The 18,743-nt window shown below is 52.7% G+C and overlaps 1 protein-coding gene across 1 annotated transcript; it reads left to right on the forward strand.

The window, feature by feature from the left end:
• Window positions 1-2,258: 2,258 nt before the first annotated feature.
• CRC230 (corepressor complex CRC230) lies at window positions 2,259-18,072 on the forward strand. Its single transcript, XM_018782445.1, has 16 exons — window positions 2,259-5,452; window positions 6,235-6,435; window positions 6,795-7,125; window positions 7,714-7,866; window positions 8,390-8,807; window positions 9,698-10,048; window positions 10,832-11,285; window positions 12,043-12,194; window positions 12,552-12,643; window positions 13,197-14,190; window positions 14,553-14,775; window positions 15,220-15,384; window positions 15,890-15,962; window positions 16,146-16,277; window positions 16,693-16,912; window positions 17,283-18,072. The coding sequence occupies exons 1-16, from the start codon at window positions 3,883-3,885 to the stop codon at window positions 17,502-17,504; spliced, it is 5,751 nt and encodes a 1,916-aa protein (XP_018636135.1). The 5' UTR covers window positions 2,259-3,882; the 3' UTR covers window positions 17,505-18,072.
• The last annotated feature ends 671 nt before the right edge of the window (window positions 18,073-18,743 follow it).

Consider the following 18,743-nt stretch of genomic DNA (forward strand, 5'->3'; position numbering starts at 1 on the left):
GAACGTTTCACTCTTTTCTCTGATGATGCGTCTGAATCCGGTGCAAACTGCCACCATGATATTGTGACAAAGGATCCACTGTCATGAGACACAATTACTCTTACGATGCGCACCTGACAAACTGCAAGCCTTGCATGCGACCATTGGTAATACCATTGCGGGAGCAACTCCTGGCAGTGCGAAGCTAGGAAGCAGATATCGTAGCTCTCCATGGGGCGAGTGGTTCTTCGAAAAGCCCCCGTGGCTGCCTAACCTTCGTTTTTCCATTTTCTGTGGGCTGTACTGTCGTCGACTCGCGGTGGGGGAGACGGTCCCGGCTGGCTGCCCCTCTGCGCAGGCGAACGATGCATCGCCTTCCTCTTGTCAACTCTCTACTTTGTGTTCGACTTCGCGGATTTCCAGATGAACCCAAGTACTGGGCATGCGAGCCCGTTCCGAGCAACCGGCAATACGTTTAGGCTATTGAGGAGCTATCTTGTCTTTAATCTCTACTGGTGCAGAACTGTCCACCTTGTTCCCACGGAGGAGACCATAACTTTACCGTCGAGGGAGCAAAGGAGAACGGAACCGTAACGGTTGTCGCTGAATTTGAGGGAGAACGTGTACTCGAGACTGGGAAGGGTCGGGTGTTTGTCGACCGACTCACAAACACCAAACACGATCCCTATGGTGTCATAGCCGTCCTTGATGATGAGGTTTCGGGACAAGGGACAGTCAGGAAGAAAATTTGGTGACTGCGGAAAATCCCTCACGACATCCTCCGGTACTGAACCCGCCGATAGCCTCTCCAGATGCGACCTGAATCCTCTTTTCGGTAGGACAGAAACATGGCGACACAATAGTAAGCTCACGAATGTTTAAAGCTCATTGTTCCAAAGGAACCCCAAAAGCACTGTCCTCTCAAAATGCCGCGGCAACGTAGATAACAGCCGAGGTTGGATCCGGTGCATCCATTTACAGAGTCCGTGTGTGTAGACAACGACAGTTGATTGTCGGCAAATTCGCTCGCTAGCCAAGCTCTGAATTACACGATATACTATTTCTGCCCATGTCTCTCTTCTCGATAAAGAAACATATTCCTGTTACTGATTTCGAGTGAACAGATACAGCATATTACCTAGGATACTGAATAAGACTGCAGCTACGAGATGCAGGTATCCACATTCTCTATGGTTGCTGTGCACCACCACCCCACCGGCGTACTTGACGAAACAACTCCGGGGAATTCCAGTTTGCTGCTGATATTCATGTTTGCTTGGATGCTGCAGTGATAGGTAATGTTGGTTTACTATAATCGTAGAACAAAGCCAGTGAAGCAGGACACACGACCACCGTTGCTGATTGCTTCCGCAGAGAAGGCGTCCAATACTACCAGCGCTTTCTCTCTCTCAGCTCGTGACTGTGAGTCCGTCCTCTACGATAGTCCGCAGCAGTAGTCACCACAGGCCTTCGCGTCCCAATTGTCGAAACGGCTCTCTATGCACACGCCGCTGCCTGGAGTAAAATGACAGCGTATTTTCCTCCGAGCACACCCACTCCACAGAGGGAAATGGCGAGGGATCTTTCGCTGTGAACACCCTTGCGTAGAAGAAAGCCATACATATCTTTCACTCTCCTCGTGTGCTTGCTGCCTGCATGCCTTGCGGAGGCACACCGGATAAATCGAATGACATCGCAGGCAAAGCGACATTGAACGCGGATTCCTTTGTCAGTGTGTGGTGGGTTTTCATCTTGGATTCCCTCGCGGGCACTCACGGAGACGCGACTTTACAAGTGGCTGCGGAGGTGGAGTTTTAAGCAGCGCATGCCTGCTTTTTTTCAGTGTGCTGGAAATGCCAACAATTGAGGAGACTTCCGTGTCTAGCTGAGAACAACCGCTGCCCGTTGTCGGCTGTAAGTGCCCTGCGAGGTGAGTGCGTGCAGCTGCCGTGAGCGAGTTTCTTCCCAAGGTGGGCAGTTGGGAGAGTCGCCATTATTTAGGGGAGTTGCTTGCAGAGTTCAGTCACGATCGCTGTGAAAAGCGACGGTAAGAGCGGTCGATATCGGAGAGGTTGTCTGCTTCGGCTTATAGACGAAGTTCCCCGAGAGTTCAGTCGTCGTGTCCTGCGCGAGCTGGCGGGGGCAGAAGGCACGGGCTGGAGCAACTCCGTTGTATCAAGGTCGGGCTTCGGGAGAACCCGGAGACTCTGGTTCCTAGCAGGATTTTGGCAGGTTTGGAATGTGGCGCCCTTGTCTTTCAGGGTGAGTGGATTTTTTTCCGCGATTTCTTCGAGCTTCTCTCCGCGGTGTGTCGCACAGTGGAGCACCAAGCAGCCTCACTCCCCGCCACCCGCTTTTCTCGCGCCTGGCAGACTGGACGCTGCGGTGACGTGCTGGTCCTCGAGAGAGTCAGAGGCAAACACACCGCCGTCCTGTCGCGTTGTACGGGCTCTGGGGTCTTCCTGTTGTAGTCGCGCGTGCCTGGTAGGCGATCTGTGTATCTCCTGAGCTAGATGCGGCAACGGACGAACCGTTCGGCCAACCCGTTTACTTTGCCAGAGACATTTCCAACACTTTCGGAGGCAGACCTTTCTCCGGTTCCACAGCGCCCCTGCTGCTTGCTGCGCGCGCGCCACGTTTCGCCGCTTTGCACCCATATATGTACTAAGCGTTGTGCTGTTACTCCCCCCACTTACTTCTCTTCAGTTGCCTGCTTAATGCTGGTGGCAGTCGAGAGCGGCGCCGCCAAATACGAGTTTGCCTGAATCGCGGGGGAGGAGGGAGCTTCGCCTCCACAAAATCCACTGACTCTTCGTGTCTGTGCACACCGAATGTGCTCCTCGGGATGCGTTTCGTCCGCCGTGCGGCAGTTAACGGAACCTCGGATCTCCCGCCCGTCTCGTCTTTGCTCCCTTTCAAAATACCGTCGAGCGACACACCGCCGCTCTCGTCTCGGGTTTTTCTCCCACTTCCGCGCTTCTTTCCCGATGAGATACACGTTGTCAACTTGCCTATTTCCAATGAGCTGAGTCAAGTCCACAGCACTATGCAGTTTAGGTGTATGTACACCTCTCGCATGCGCCGTACGCCCACCTTTTCGCGGGGTGGCTACCGATGTGGCACTCATCCGCCGTTGTGAGTCACTTCCCCCGTTTCTCTGTAGTCTCTCCACGAACAATTTCCTGACTCTGAGCTCATCTTACTTGCGTGTCGGTGGCCTTTCTTCTTGCGTACTCTCCCTGGGCCGTCCTCACTGTCGGATCCTCTCCCGCTTGGCGTTTCGCCCGGATCCTAGCTGCACCCGTGTTGCCGGCGGCGGCCACAGAGTCGAATCATTTTACTTTTTCCGCATCCTTTTTCGTAAGACCGGCTGACGTTTGGTAGACTTCTCTTACGACTGATCGTGTCTTCCCCCATTTCCCCGAACGGGTTCGCTCTTGGCTCTGCGTAGCTGTCGTCGACAGCCGTGCAAAGTGGTGACTCCATGCTCAGATCGCTTCCTTCCGCTCTTTGGGCATCTTTGCGTATTGCTAAACCCTCACGTTTTCGGGTTCTCTTGTTTTCCCGGCGCGCGGGAGCACGTGTTTTTTTTATCAGGAAAACCCGTCGAGTATCGGCAAGTGCCCGCCCGGCGGCTTGTCACCAGATAACATTTCCTGTTCTTTTTCGTCCCCTTTCTCCCACTTTTCTCCTGGTGCCTTTTCCCACGTTTCGACCCCTGCCTCATATTTTGTTCGCCTTCTTCCGTCCGGTCTCTCGTGCGCTGTTTCGTCTGCATACGCTTCTGGATGAGTGAACCCGCTGGCCTGCAGTGTATACAACGTGTCTGAGCCGTCTTTTTCTTCAGACGGAGACCGCGTGGAAGGCTCCGTCCTCGGGTGATGGCGACGGGCGAGAGTGTGCATGGAAGAAGTCGGCGAGGGATTGCGCGGAGCGTCTTTATCAGCTGGAGCTGAGGCCTTTCTTCCCAAACCCATGGCCACCAACGGGGCCAGGGCGCCCGAGGAGGATGCTGGCGGATCGAACTGCGTGTCTGAAAAAGCCGCTTCCTTTACCGCGGAAAACGTTTCTTTTCCGCAGTCGTTGTCCCGGCTGGACAGCTGCCGGTGCGTCACCAATGCTGACGGCCACCACTTTCTCTTGTGTCAAGAAGAAGAAAACATCGACATTCTGCGACAGTCCTCCTCTTCGTTCTACCCCTCGAACCCGGAAGGCGTCTTCGTCCTCCACTCTCCACTCCCTCCGCGCCTCACAGAAACTGCATGCACATCGGCCTCTGACAAGTCCAGCGCTGGCCCCCGACGCGTGGTAGCTGTCTCCATTCCGCTGGCGGTCAGCAAGTCTGAGCGCGAGGCCCGCGAGCTGCTCAAAACTCACCTGCCTGACTGGGAGGTCGCGTTGCATGCGTTTCTCAAGAAGAACAGCATCGAAGGCTCAGAAGTCCTCAACGAGAACCCCCGCGCCACAATGTCGTCCGACCTCGACAGGCGCGCCGACGGCGCTGTGGACCCGGCTGCCACTGAAGCGCCTACACATGCAATTCCGTCTTCAGATGCACCTGCGCCCTCCCCTCCAACGCCTCTGACAGACGAGACCCGCGCTGCGGGCAACGACGCATGCAGCTCCGGGGCGCTTACTGGGGCCGCCGAACAGGCCACCAGTGGCTTTCCCTCACAGCCTCCGGCTTTGATTCCCAAGGAGGAGCCTCGCGACGACGACCGCCCCGCCGCAGTCGCAGGCAACGGACCCCAGGCGGAGTCCGGCGCGGCGGCCACCGGCCCCGCCTCGCCCATTGGCGGAGACTCGCCGGCCAGCGGCCCTCCTGCGGCCGCGCCTGCCGCGGCTCTTGCCGCGCCGGAGAAGACGCCGGGTGGGCGAGACGGCGCGCAAGTGTCTGCACACTCGAGCCTGGCCTCTCCAGGCTCCGCGGCGCCCAACGGCGCGCCAGCCAAGGCGCCGAGCCAGGCCTTCGCGGAGACAGGGCCGCAAGCGGCGGCGCAAGCGGCGGCGGGGGCACCCTCCCGCGCCCCGGCTCCGGCTGCGGCTCCGCAGAGACGCCCGACGCTCTTCAACCTCCTCGACGCACTCGCGCATGACAGCGTGACGACGCCTGACCAGCGCAACTGCATCCGGAGCGTCGTGACGGACTTCTTGAACCACAGCTTGCCGCATGCAAAGGTCTACACGTTCATTGGGGCGATCGTCGGCCACGACGTCTTGCATGCAATGGTGCGAAAACTCGAGGAACAGCCGTCGCGGCTTGGCGCGCCCGACCAGGGCGGCTTGACCCGCATTGAGAAGGCCTTCGGACTCACGAAAACCAGCGCCGCAGGCCCCGGGTCAGCTGGCCCCGCGGGAACTGGGCGTCTCGCGTCCAAGTGCGAAGAGGAAAGAAAGCACGGCGACGCCGAACAAGGAAACTACTTCCAGAGTGCACAGTCTCGAACGGGAGGCCGAGCTCACGCAGCCACCGGTAAGCGCCGCAGTGCAGAGAGAAATGGAGGGGAGCGACATCGAGAAGAACGCGGGAAGAGAGACAAAGAGAAGAATTTTGGAAGAGAGAGAGGAGAGATTCGCGAGTAAGGAGAGGGACGATGTGAGGAAGGCACGAGATAGGGAAGCGGTGATATTTTTAAGGGGTGGAAGCAGGAGCGATGAGACGAGAGATGGCAGAAAAATGCATAAAATCTCTGGAGACAAAGTTTTACTGGCAGCAGTTGGTGACATGTTGGAGAGCTACCGTGGGTCGGAACAAGCTGGTTGTGAGGGAGGGGGGGGAAGAGGGGGAATTGCAAATGCTGGAAAGGAGTAGATCTCTCACTCGTTTTTTTTGCGTTCTGAGACTTCGGTTGCTTCTCTCGTGCTCTCTGTTTTCTACTTTTTCCGCTGTTCGTGCCTGTGTGTGTTTCGAGAGAGAGAGTTTGCCGACAGTTGTTTCTTGCTTGTGTCGCTTTCACTCACTCGAAGAGTTTCAGGAGTGTGTCACGTTGTACTGCTTCTCGCGTCGCCTCCTCTTGAATAGAACACAGGGTTTCGGCTGCTCTTCGTACTCGTTTCTTTATTTGTATCTCTTTTTCTCCATTTCCGCAGCCCGTGGATGCTGTCGTTTTTCGCTGTCTCTCTCTCTGTTTCTCCCCTCGTCCTCTTTCTTCTCGTTTCTTCTCGTATTCTTCCCGCATTCTTCCATTCCGCAGTCGGTTTCTCACTCGTCTGTCCTATCCTGTCGCCGACCTTCTCTTTTTGGCGTTTTATCAGGCCCCGGCGCTTCGGGCGCGGGAAATGCGCATGCAGAACGAGATTCTTCGCTGGCGTCCGTCGCTCGGCAGGCAGCCTCTGCGGCGCCTTCGCAGATCGACGGAGTGGCGCGCGTCGGTGGACAGCAGAGCCGCGATGAGGTCGTGAAGGCGTTGCGGAGAAACTTGGAGGCGAGGCGCCAGGTGCACGGCTCCGTGGATGGTGAGGAAGTGGAACCTTGGCCAGAACGAAACAGAGGCGGTGGGTCTTTCAGTTTCAAGACAACTGTTGTCGCCGAAAGCTCTCTTTTGGCTCGAAGCGGCGTCTTTGCGGGTGGTGGAAGAGAGACGTCTTTCTCGTCCTTTTTCTCTCAATGGGGGACCTGTCCGCGTGCGTCGACTTGCTCGCTCGAGTCTCAATCGAGAGATGGAGAGGCCCTGTGTGCGTTCCACCTCTTCTGTTTCCTGGACTTGGCTTCTTCAAGGGCTCTCTTTCTCTTCTTCTTCCTTTCTCCCTTTCATCTCAGTTCATTCACGGGTGTCTTTCTTCTCTTCCTTCTCTCTGCTGCCTGCGCTCTTCAGTCTTCGACCGCGTCAAGTGGCTGCCGGTGCGGCGCGCGCTGACGCCTGTTCCCGTCTTTGGCCATTCGCTGGTGACGTTCAGCAACACAGCTGTGCTGTTCGGCGGGAGCAATACGGAAGGCGCCGTGAGTTTCCGTCATGTCTTTGTGGTGAACACGAACGATTTCTCAGTGCGAGGATTTCCGATGAGTGGAGAGCCTCCCTGCGAGCGCGACGGCCATACCACCACGGGTCTCACCACAGCCGCGGGACCTGCCGTCATTCTCTTCGGCGGCTGCAGTCAAGACGCCTTTCTCAACGACGTTTACACGCTCGAAGTCGATCCGAAGAGGTGAGAGAACGGAGAGGACGCAGTGAACGATGCACGTTCGCCGTCGTTCACTGCGGACGCTGGGCGGCGCTCCAGGGAAAGAACGAAGGCGCGTCGCGGGTCTCGGGGAGAAGGCGACAGTTTCACTCGCAGCAGAGATCAGAGCACTGAAGTCGCGATGGCCGTGAGCCGACGAGAAGCAGGCATCCAAACGGGAAGGTCGCAGCCAGAGCCTCGGTCGGGGTCGACGTCTCGAGACACGACCGCCGCGGCGATGGAAGAACCTCCGGTCGAACGAAGTCAGCGGGTGCTCTCGGACAGGCAGAGGCGGAGGGGAACTCTCATGGAAAGAGCGACTCGACTGAAAATAATTTCTCGTAATGCGGCCTTGAAGTAGTTGCGTCCATCTGTCTTGTGATTCCTCTCTCTCTCTCGCAATCTCTGTTTCACTCTGTTTCTCCACGTATTCTCTCTCTGTCTCTCTCCGACTCTTTCCCTGGAACGTTTTTGTGCTTCTCCGCCAGTGTCCTCCTCACTTTTGTGTCTTCCCTCTCACTCGTTCTCGAGGCGTCTACCTGCCTTTTCTTTCCTTCTTTCTTCGTTTTCTAGATGGGTGAGGCGCCACCCCGTAGGCAAGGCTCCCCAGCCTCGCGACCAACACGTAGCGGCGGTGTTCCCGGCGCGCACCGAGACGGGCATCTGTCGAGAGAACAGCCAGGAAGTCCTTTCCGAGTTCCTCTTCATCTTCGGAGGACGCATTGGGTGAGTTTCTTCTCTCGAAGGCCGTTCGCGTTTCAGGCTTCGTTCAGAGAAAAGAAATGGCGAGATCTTCGCTTGTCAGGTCATCAGGCGTTCCCTTTCCTTGAAAATGTGTCAAAGGCGTGGATGCGTGAGAGGAGAAAGACGGAGGCCGCAGAACCTTCTCGAGACTGCCGCCGCTCTTTCTCTGTTCTCCTCCAAGAGCGAATTGCAACTGTGCTTGAATGCTTTCGGCGGCAGCGAAAGACACACACCTCCTGTCGATTCCCTCTGCTTTCTCTCCTCCACACAGTCCTCCGATAGCTTCTTGCCTCTTCTTCTCTGTTTCGATCTCGCTTCCCCGCCTCCTCTACTACCTCTGCTTTGGCCTCCCTTCTCTCTCTTTCTCCTGGTCTCCCTTTCCTTCCGTTCTGCCTCTCGTTCTTCGCTCCGGTCTCCCCTTCTTCCCTTTCTACCTTCGTTCTCCTCACTGCGGCGCGCGCGACCACCGCGCTCGCGCCTCGCGTTCTGTCTGCGTCTTCGCCAGGTCTCCAGAGTCGTACCAAGCAACGAACGACATGTGGACGCTGCACTTGGCGACCGACACCTGGGCGCAGGTGCTGCTCGAGGGTTCGCGCCTGCGGCCGCTGCCGCGCTTCGGCTGCTGCGGCGTTTGGTCGAACGACGTCTTTCTGACCCTTTTTGGAGGCGAGACGACGCACGCGCCAGGCTTCGGCCGCGAACCGACTGAGGAGAGCGACGAACGCATGCAGCCGCGTCATCTCCTCGATGACATGTGGCATTTCAAAATCCTCGACGTCGTCGGGGCAGGGCCTGAAGGCGCCCCCGCGCATGTCCGCGGCGCGCATGTCGTCGGCGAGTGGATCCAAGAAAAATTCGAAGACTCGGTGGCGCCGCGGTCTCACTACTCCGCGATCTTCATCACGCAGCGCTACCAAGAACCGGTAAGCGCGCGCGCGCGGACAACCAGAGTCCACCAAGCCGAGTTCCCAAGCTCCGCAGGAGACACACGGGACGCAGCCAACAGGCGGAAAAGAGACAACCAAGCGAACGGACGCGCGAAACAAACGCCGTCGAGAATCTGAACAACCAATGCTACCAATGCAAACGAATCCAACAATTCTCCTTCTACCTATAATATATATATATATATACATATATATCTATATATATCTATATAGACATATATATATATATATCCATATATTTGTGTAGGATACAAACATACATACATACATTCACTTATACACATATATGTATGCATATATATATGTATATATTTGTGTGATTGTGCATTGAGAGACGTTTGAGACTGGTGTCTCAAGAGAGCGGATGACTTTTTTCCTTTCGAATTTGTTCTTCCTCGCGAGTTGCAAGAAGCTGAGGCAACAAGGACGCTGTGTTTCAGTCCGTTTTTTTCCACGTCTGCATGCGGCAGCGATCTCTCCAGTCTCCCGACTCAGAGGGCTCGCGTGCACTGGGCGCAGTCGCGTCGTCGATTCGTCTGGGTCTCCCTTGTAATTCTCGTTTTTCATGTCTTCACCATACTGTAGAGCATCGATTCGAAGAGACCTTTCTGTCTTGAGAACGGTTGCTGAGAATGCCTCACGCTGAATGTCTGCATCTTGTGTCCTTCGTTCACTGCTTTCTCGATTCCATCCACTTTTCATCTCACTCTTTCTTCTTCCTTCTGCGTCTTCTTTTCCGTCTCCTCTGTCGTCTCCTGTTCTCGTCTGTCTTCTTTTCCTGTTACGTCTGTGTTTCGCTCTCCGAAAACTCTAAACGCTACTCCTTCCGTTTCCATTTCGTTTTTTTCTTTTTGCGTCCTCCCCAGCGAGCCGAGCCCCGGACTGTGGAGCGTTTGATGCTGATTACGAGCGGCTTGACGTACGAGGCGGACGCGCAGCGGTCTCCTGAAGGACTCTCTTCGATTCCTCGCGCCGAGGCGAAGCGCGGAGAGGCGCGGCGCAAAGTTGTGGAGACAGACAGAATCACGGTCTACTTTTTTACGCGAAAAAAATGGTTCACTCTCAAACCCAGATACCCGGCAGACTACGTTTACGACCTTTGCGGTGCCCGCCAGCGCCATGTCGCCTGCTTCTTCGAGGCTCAGCCTCTGACTCAGCGCGCGCCGAGACCCCCGGTTCCATGTCTGCTCATCCACGGTGGATTTCGAGGCAAACAGGTAAACGGAGACGTCTCAGAAGAAACGCTTTAACGGCATATATGCGTCTGGATCTCTCCATCTACCTATGTGGACGTCTGTGCCTCTGTCCACCTTGTTTTTCTGTATCTCTCCATGGCTACGTGAGTATATATATATATCTGTATCACTCTACCTTTTATATCTGTCTCTATCTCTCTGTATATCTGTATTTAAATCTATTGATATACCTGTATATATGCTTAAACACGGCATGCGCGATGCAGAGAGAATGCGTTTTATTACATGTTTCGCCTGTTGTGTTTTTTTGTGACCGTGTCTCAGTAGAGATCTTCTTGGCTCGTCTTTTCGACTTCAGTCGATGCTGCCTTTTTGCGAACCGCATGCAGTGTGCTGAGTAGTCTCCTTTTCGTCCTGTTCGTCTGTCCGCAATTTGGGATCGAAGTCTTCTTCACCTGAGCCTGGTGTGCAGTTGGAGGATCGAATCTCTGTTCTACATACTCTCTCCCATGAGAGATGGAAGCTGCCCTCAGACGCGTCACAGATTGCAACTCGACTCGCTGCAAAATGCAATGAAGGAAAGGGAGAATGGAAATCGCCTGCCCCTCTGAATTGTTTTTTTGCATTTGTATATATATATATATTTATATATGTTCCCCTTATATTTATATATATATATATATACGTGTATATCTTTATATTTACACAGTTCTATTTATACATATATATATATATGATATCTGTTGGTTCATTGGCGATCGTTTTAGGCATCGTCTTTTGTTTTCTGCGTCTTCCTGCCTCTAGGTTTTGAATGACGCCTGGGTGCTGTCTTTGACGGGAGAAGATCCGTACCGCGGAGCGTTGTTTGCCAGTGTGAGCCGCCCTGCCTTCGCGTCTCCAGGTTTCGCGCCGTCGGGAGGCCTCTCCTCTTCGGCGCTGCAGCAGCAGCTGACGATGGGGCGTTCGATGCTTTCGCTGCGCATGTACCCTTCGTACTATATTCGGGAAACACATAGCCCAGGGATGCTCTGGGCTCTCTGTGGACAGCAGAGGTGGGCATTCGGCGCCATTGCGCAGCTGGTGGAGAACTCGCTGTCGCCGGTGGTTGCGAGCAGAAACGTCTTTGTCTCCTGGGAAGAGTCCCCGGAAAAGGAACCGATGCTCTGCATTCAAGACGACGGCCAGGGCGTCGACTACCCCGCTATGAATGCTCTCCTCAGACTCTTCGGAACCTTCGAACCTGGAGACCGCATGCGAAGTGAGACGAAGCACGAGTCGACCTCGATCAGTCTGGATAAACATATGTGTGTTTTCGCTGCGACAGAAGCAATGCTGCACAAACGTCTGTGCATGTTTATAAACGTGTAGCCTGCGGGGGATTTGCATACTATATATATATATATATATATATATATGCATTCACTTGCGTACGGATATGTTAACAGCGACAGACGTATATATCCTCCACGGATGCTGGTGTACAAATACATCTCCACGTTCACAGTGGAGGACTTCATCCTCTCGGTTCATATATTTATATGTTTGGGTACATATAGGTATGTTCTTTTGATAAGGGAACACAGGGAGAGGACTGGGCTGCAGTTGACATGTACATACACGTACGGCAGAGGCTGTGTGAGAATCTCTGCGAGAAGCGTCTGTGGAGTTTGAGAGGATCTCCGTTTGCGTTCCTCCACTTCGTCCAGTTTCCACACTGTCTACGGATCCCAGTCATCGACGTAGTCAGCTGTTCCAGAGCCAGCATTGCGGAAAGAGGCCTCCCCCCGTTTTCAGCTGTGACTCTAGATCTATCCGAGAGGCGAGCTCGCTCTCCTCTATAAGCCTATTTATATGTCGACCGCTTCCGTACCTAGACACCTACAGACATATATACACGTATATATATATATATATACACATAAATATACATATATATACATATATATACATATATATACATATATGTTTCTAGAGGTGAGCATGAGTGTTGAGGAGTCCTTGGCGCTTGTTGACAGAGAGCTACGAGTACGGCGTCGGCTTTAAAATCGCGTTCGGGCGTTTGTCTTCGAGCTGCGCCGTCATGTCGCGCACACAAGGAACGATCGGCGTCGGCATGTTGTCCATGGAATTGATGGGGCACTGTGACGCGCGAGAACTCGTTGCTCCTGTAAGGAATCTTTCTGAAAGCTCTCCAAACCGTCTCCGTGAGATCGCGATGAAGCGCCCATTATCCACTCAGTTGGTCGTTGAGTGTATGCGTGGTATTCAAGTGTTGGTGTAGACGCGCGCGCATGCATACATGTCCACAAATGCAAATCGAGAAAATGAACATATATGTATGTACGCATATACATATACATATATACATACATATAAACATATATATATATATAATAGTTGTATGTGTTTACATATGTATATTTATATCTGTTTGTAGACATATATATATATATGTATATATTTTATGGACTTTTCATCCGTTTTTGCACGGACAAAGACAAAGGAATGTTTCCTGTCTTTGCAGATGTGCATGTGGAGACTGCCGAACAAGGAACTGATTAATCGAGACCCAAACAACGCTGCGGACCACCGCCACCACCAGCGCCTTCTCATGAGGTAGGTGAGAGGGAACCCAAACAGTAAATTAGAAAAGGCTTTCGAGGAACCTGGAGTTGAAAAAGGGAGTTTCAAAAAGAAGAATAGACTCTGGAACGCCCCGTCGGAGGATGTCGGCAGAAAGGAGAACAAGTCAACTCTCGACGCCCTGCGGGGAGTTCACGATGAATCTTCAAAGGAAGCAGAGTGATCTTTACAAATCGTGTGCTAGGATTTCCTTCACCGAGTTTGGTTGCAAGACCCGAAGCGACTCTCCAAGGAAGTGACTGACTGGCGTCGAGGCGGTCCGGGAACTTAAAAAAACGGCGCTTTTTGGAGGAACTTCGAACGGCGTTCAAGACTACTTGTCGAACAGAAAGAAGTGTGTGTCTCCCGGGATATCTGTCTTTCTGAAAGATTGTGAATCATCTGGATCGCGACGGGAGAACAGAGCAGCAGATCGTGTTGTATCGTTTTTGCGTCCTTCGTGTGGAGCTCTCTTGGATGAAAGTGGGGTGACTTTTCTTACCGGCTTCCCCCAAAGGCGATGGCTTTCGCTGTATGGTGCATGCAGCTACACGCCGTTTACGACTCCGAATTTGCTCGCCGAGCAGATCAATTTGTTGGGGACGGTTCCGGGGACGCGCTTGGTTTTCTGGGACTTGCGCGACGACCTCGACTTCCTCGTTTTCGATCCGAAAGAAGAGACGCTGTTCCTGAACACAGCGCCCGCGTCTGGAGCGCAGAGAGCGCAGAGAGGCCTGCATGCAGAGGGGGTGCGGCTTCCGGAAAAGCCGGACGAAGTGCCTGCGCCAAAGCCGCGGAAAGAAGACTTGACGCGTCCTCGCCTCCAACTCGAGGGCGGAGCTCCTGCAGGCGGCCCGGAACTCCTCGACCTCGACGAAGACGGCAAGCCTCTCCCTGGAAAGGAGACAGTGGAGATGGAGACAGGCGTTTCCGGAGAGAACTCCGCGCAGAGAGACGGCACATCCCCCGGCGCCGGTGCAGACTACCCGCGGGTGCAGCCCTCAGAGAAGGACGGGGAGGAAGGTGCAGAGAAGGTGGAGAAGAAGAGTGGGGAGAAGATGGGGGAGGAGAAGACTGGTGAGGAAGGCGCAGAGCAGATGGCGGAGAAGACGAACGAAGAGAAGAGCGGGGAGAAGAAGAGTGGACGCATGCAGGGAGGCCTACCGCCTGTGTTCCCGCTGTGGACGTCAGCGAGACACTCTCTGGACTACTGCTTGCCGACGTATCTCTTTTGGCTGCACCTCCATTCCCCCGCGTTGCTTCACGTTCAGGGAAGGCCGCTGCTCCCGACTGCGGCGAGTTTCGCGAGGAAGAAGCCTGTCCAAGGCGAAGTCCGGGAGGAGAACGGAGAAACGCGAGTGGAGAAAGGCTGCGCTCTCGAGACGACCACCGCACAACAGAGCCTGGAGGAAGAGAAGGAGGCGAAACGCGACGAAGAAGAGAAGAAACGAGAAGGAAGAGACAAACACGAAGAACTCGCAGAAACTCCCGGACCTGGAAGATCTCTCTACTTCTTCCTCAAAGAACGACTCTACTGCCAAGTAAGAACGCAACTCGTAAGAGTAACTTGACGTCGAACCACATGCACATCTTCCCACATGTTATATAAATATATATAAATATATAAAAACATATATAAATATATAAAAATATATATATATATATATATAAATAAGTATATATATGCATATATATATAGATAGATAGGTACGAAAATGTATAAATATGTATAAATCTATACTTCTCTGTCGTGTGCCGCGTGGATATCTAGGCGTTGAGTGTGTGTGGGGAGATGTGGAGACTGTGTGGTTTCCTATTTTTGTTCGTTTTTCCTCCTTTTTGTCTCCTGCACTGGCTGCCCCTGATTGACTCGCCCGGTTTTCTGTGCATGCGTTCCTGGAAGGCGGAGCTGCAGTACCTCTTCACTCCCGCAGATCACGCGACAGGCTGTTTCGCACTCTTCGGCTTTCTCAACGATCCGTCTGCCCCTCTGCCCTCCGAGGAGACTGTCTCGTCTCGTGTGTGCGAAGCTGGCGTTCTCCTCTACTTTCGACAGAGACTCGTCAGGCGCCTTGACGCAGCCTTTCCGGACTTCCCGCGGGCCTTGAACGCTGCTCGCGACCCGCGTAAGCAGGGAACCAGAAGGCGCGTGAGGGGACAGGCTCCCGGAACCGCATGCACACTACACGGCGAAAATGGAAGGGGCGCCTAACAAAAGGCAAAGAAATCGGTCTTTGCATGAATTCATCTGCATTCATACAGAATATACATATATATATTAATATTATATTTATCTCGTTTTGTGAGGAGATAGCGAAGACGCACACTCAACCATGTCTTGAAAAAATCAATGCATGCACATTTTTCGACCCTTCTTTCCAGGGAGAGACTTCGACCTCGATGCACATACAAATATATATATATATATATGTATATATATGTATATATATGTATATGTATATATATGTATATATATGTATATATATGTATCTATTTAAATATATATAGTCGGATTTGTGGAGTTGATCGCTTCCGAGATTTCCCGGTTTGTGTTTGTGTGTGTCTTTCAGCGGATGATTCTCTTTTCGGAGGAAAAGATGGGACTGCCTCAGCAGAAATGTTCAAGTATTGTCTCACCGCCGTCGTTCACGTTCCAGAGTGGATGCTGCCGTCGATGACAAAGCAGGACTTCCGACACGAGAACAATTTGCCGTACATGAAATTCAAGAGCAGACGTGAGTGCGGCTTGTTTCTGAGTTTTCGTTTCCAGCTGTTTTGAGGATGCGAAACGTGTTGCTTCTCGTTTGTCCACACCTGTCTAGGTCGACCTGTTGTCTCGACATTTGTCCAGCTGGCGTTGCGTTTTCCTCGACTTGTACAGCTTCTCGGGTCTCTGGTTGCGCCTGTGTTTGTGTCTGTCTCTGTGTCGAGCGGCAGGGGATACTTTCGCGCAGATCCCTCGCGCTGCGTCTGTCCCTGTCTATCTCTCTCTCTGTGTTCCTCGGTGTCTTTCAGTGTCTTTGGATTCGTCGCTTGCTGCGCCTCCACCTCTGTTGGGATCTGCGTCAGTGTCTCTCTTCGTCGTTCTTTTCGCTACTCAACCATTCTCAGCGACATGCTTGTGTTGACGTTCGCGTCGCGTTTTCTCCCGCGAAAGACCAGCAGGCCCGTCTTTGTGTGAGCGCGTCGCTGCAACGCTGGAGAAGCAAAGTGAGTGTGTTTTCCTCTTCTTACACTCAGTCTTGAAGCTGATCGACGAGTACCTCCGTCGCTGCCGCAACCCTCAGGCCCTGCAAGCTTGGCTTGACGACAGGTGAGAAGAAAAGCTCTTTTCAATCTGAGCGTGCTTTCCTCTTCTTTTTTCTCCACCAATTTGTTTTCGTTTGGAATCTCCACTCAACGGGACTTTGCGCTCGTCTTTTCTTTGCAGCCTTTCGTTCGTTCCAAACGCTCTGTCCCCATTTTCTTCGTTGTTGATTTCTCTTTCGATTTACAGAGCACGACGCCTTCGGGAGTACCACGAGGAGCTTCGCCGCTCGCGTCCAAAGAGAAGACTCGGAGAAGAATTCACTGACGAAGAGAGGCCTCGACGCAGCCCAACTCCACCCGTGACGCACTCCAGTTCAGGGTACGCCCTGTCTTCTTTTACCTGTTCTTCTCTGTCTGTCTCTCGTTCGCTCTCTTATGCGCTTCTCTGTTCTGTTTGTTCTCTTCTCTCTCGTCGTCGTTTCTCTGTCGTGATCGACGTCTCGCTAGTTCGTGTTTAACGTCTCCTTCTCGGTCTTGTTCTGATCTTTTGTCCTTTTCTCTCTCTTGACCTCTCTGTGCCGTTCTCTTTCGCGTTTCGTCTCGCTCTCCCCTTCTTCGTTTCTGCGCGCTGCTCACTGATTCCTCCTGCGTTCTTTTCCCTGTCCGTCTGCGCTGTCTTGTTCCCCTTCTCTTTTGTGTTTTCCTTCTTCCCAGTTGCCTGGGGCAGCGATGTGCGGCGTCTCTGTGAGTCGCTTCGGCCTTGTCTTTCTCGCGTCTCCCCTGTCTGTTTTCAGAGCTCCGATCTGGACGGGGGAGAGAGGTAGCGGGGCAGGCGCCTCTTTGCCGCCTGTCAAGCAGCGCGCAGTTTCGCGACCCACGGGAGGCCCAGGAGCTTGGCAGGAGACTCGCGAGGGCGACGAACGCAAAGAAGGCCTTGACGCGAAGGAAGACAGAACCGAGGAAGACCAAGGCACACTGGACGTCGAACGCATGCAGCCTCAAGGCGAGCGCGAGGTACGCCTGCACTTGGTCACATGCAATCCCAATTTTTTTTTAGAGAAAAAGATGGCTCTGCCGCGTCTCCACGTCCAACGACACACACGCAGACACATCTACAAAACTCCTCTGTAATATATATATATATATATATATATATACATGCATATATATACATATATACATATATATATATATGTATATGTAAATGGAGGGTAGATAACGCTACAATGAATATGGGTGTGTGTCTGCGATATGTGGAGGTATGCTCCTTTCTTTTTTCTCTGTCTCTGTATTTATGACAATAGTTCTTCCTATAAAACATGTAGAATATAGTGAAAACGTGCGTGACTAAATAGGCATTTGACCTTTCTGTTTTCGGTCCTAGGCTGGAAGCGAGGAGGCGTCGGGGACGGGAGGTTCGTCTGTGGCGGATTCTGGGGAGATGGTGGCGGAGACGGAGGAGCCTGTCACTGGCGGAGAGACTTCGGGAGCGGCTAGGACCATGGAACCCAACGCAGTCGACGGCTCGATGAGCGAGCAGCCGATGGAGGAGGGTGTGAAGAGCGAGGGAGGCGCAGAGGTTGATGGAGAAGCGAAGATTGTGTGATGGAAAGAAAATGACACTGGGAGAGATATTTCAAGAACATCCGAGAAACAGCTGGAGAGAGTCCGATCTCAGAGCGAGAGACGCGCGAGACTCGAAGGATCGACGCTGCAGGAACATGGAAGGAAGGCTTGACGACGCCGCAAAGGTTCTTCAAGGTGCAGCGACAGAGACACCCGCGGAATGAGGGTCTCGGGGGGATGAAGAGATTATGGTCCGGTCGTCTTTTGAGAAACGTTCTATTCTTGAGAGATCGTTCACTTCCCCGTCTCTGCATCTGTCGACTCGGGTGTAGTCTCTGACGTTGGAAATCCGCCTTCTCTCGTGTTCGCTTTCCTTGCAAATTCCTGCACAAAGAGAGTTTCGCAGGTTCCTAGACACAGAAAAGAAGCGAGGACCTGTGGAGGCGGTTCCCGCCTGTCTTGCACTTGCAAATGCGCAGTGCATGCAAGCCCCCCCTTTTCGAGAGAGGTGCTGTCTTTTTGTGTGAACTTGTTCTACATCTAAACCGCTCTCTGTGCACAGCAGTTTTCGGACTTCTGCATCCCATTTCACAGATCCAAATAACGCACACAGTGAGAGGCTTCTCTCTTCCTCGAACGACCTACACACTGAGCTCAGAGCTACGAGATACTCCGCAAACCGCGCAAATTCATATATATATATATATATATTCATGTGCATGCAGGGTTATGTTTAAATGTGCACACGTGTGTGTGCTTGCATGCATTTAGTCGATTATCTTTCCTGTCGGGGTAAAGTCAGCTCATGCCTCTCATGTAGAACAGGTTTGCGTGCAAAGAGATTTTTAAACACTCCCCTTCACAGCTTCCAAGCGTTCACCTCGAAATCTCTCTAGCCATCTCCTCTATCCACTTCTCAACATCTCCATATTCATATATATATATATATATATATAGATAGATATATAGATAGATATGTATGTGTATGTAGATATGTGTATGTTTGTAAGTCTACGTCAGTCTCTGTATCCAGCTCTCTGTACTTCCAGTGCACCTCTATGCATCTACAAAGGTTTACATCCATTTATTCACAGTCACTTGTATCTCTTTCTGTACATGTGTAACTCTAATAGTATCTGTATCTACGTGTGTGTAGGCGTGAGGATCTCTTTGTAGCGAGAGACACGAGAGCGGAACACAGGAATTCTTTCTCTGCAGTGTCTTCAGCATGTCGCGGCTCTGCTCCGAGAGAAGAGAGTGATCGGAGAAATGTGGAAAC

This window comes from Toxoplasma gondii, chromosome IX, assembly GCF_000006565.2.
Source record: "Toxoplasma gondii ME49 chromosome IX, whole genome shotgun sequence".
Taxonomy (NCBI): domain Eukaryota; phylum Apicomplexa; class Conoidasida; order Eucoccidiorida; family Sarcocystidae; genus Toxoplasma; species Toxoplasma gondii.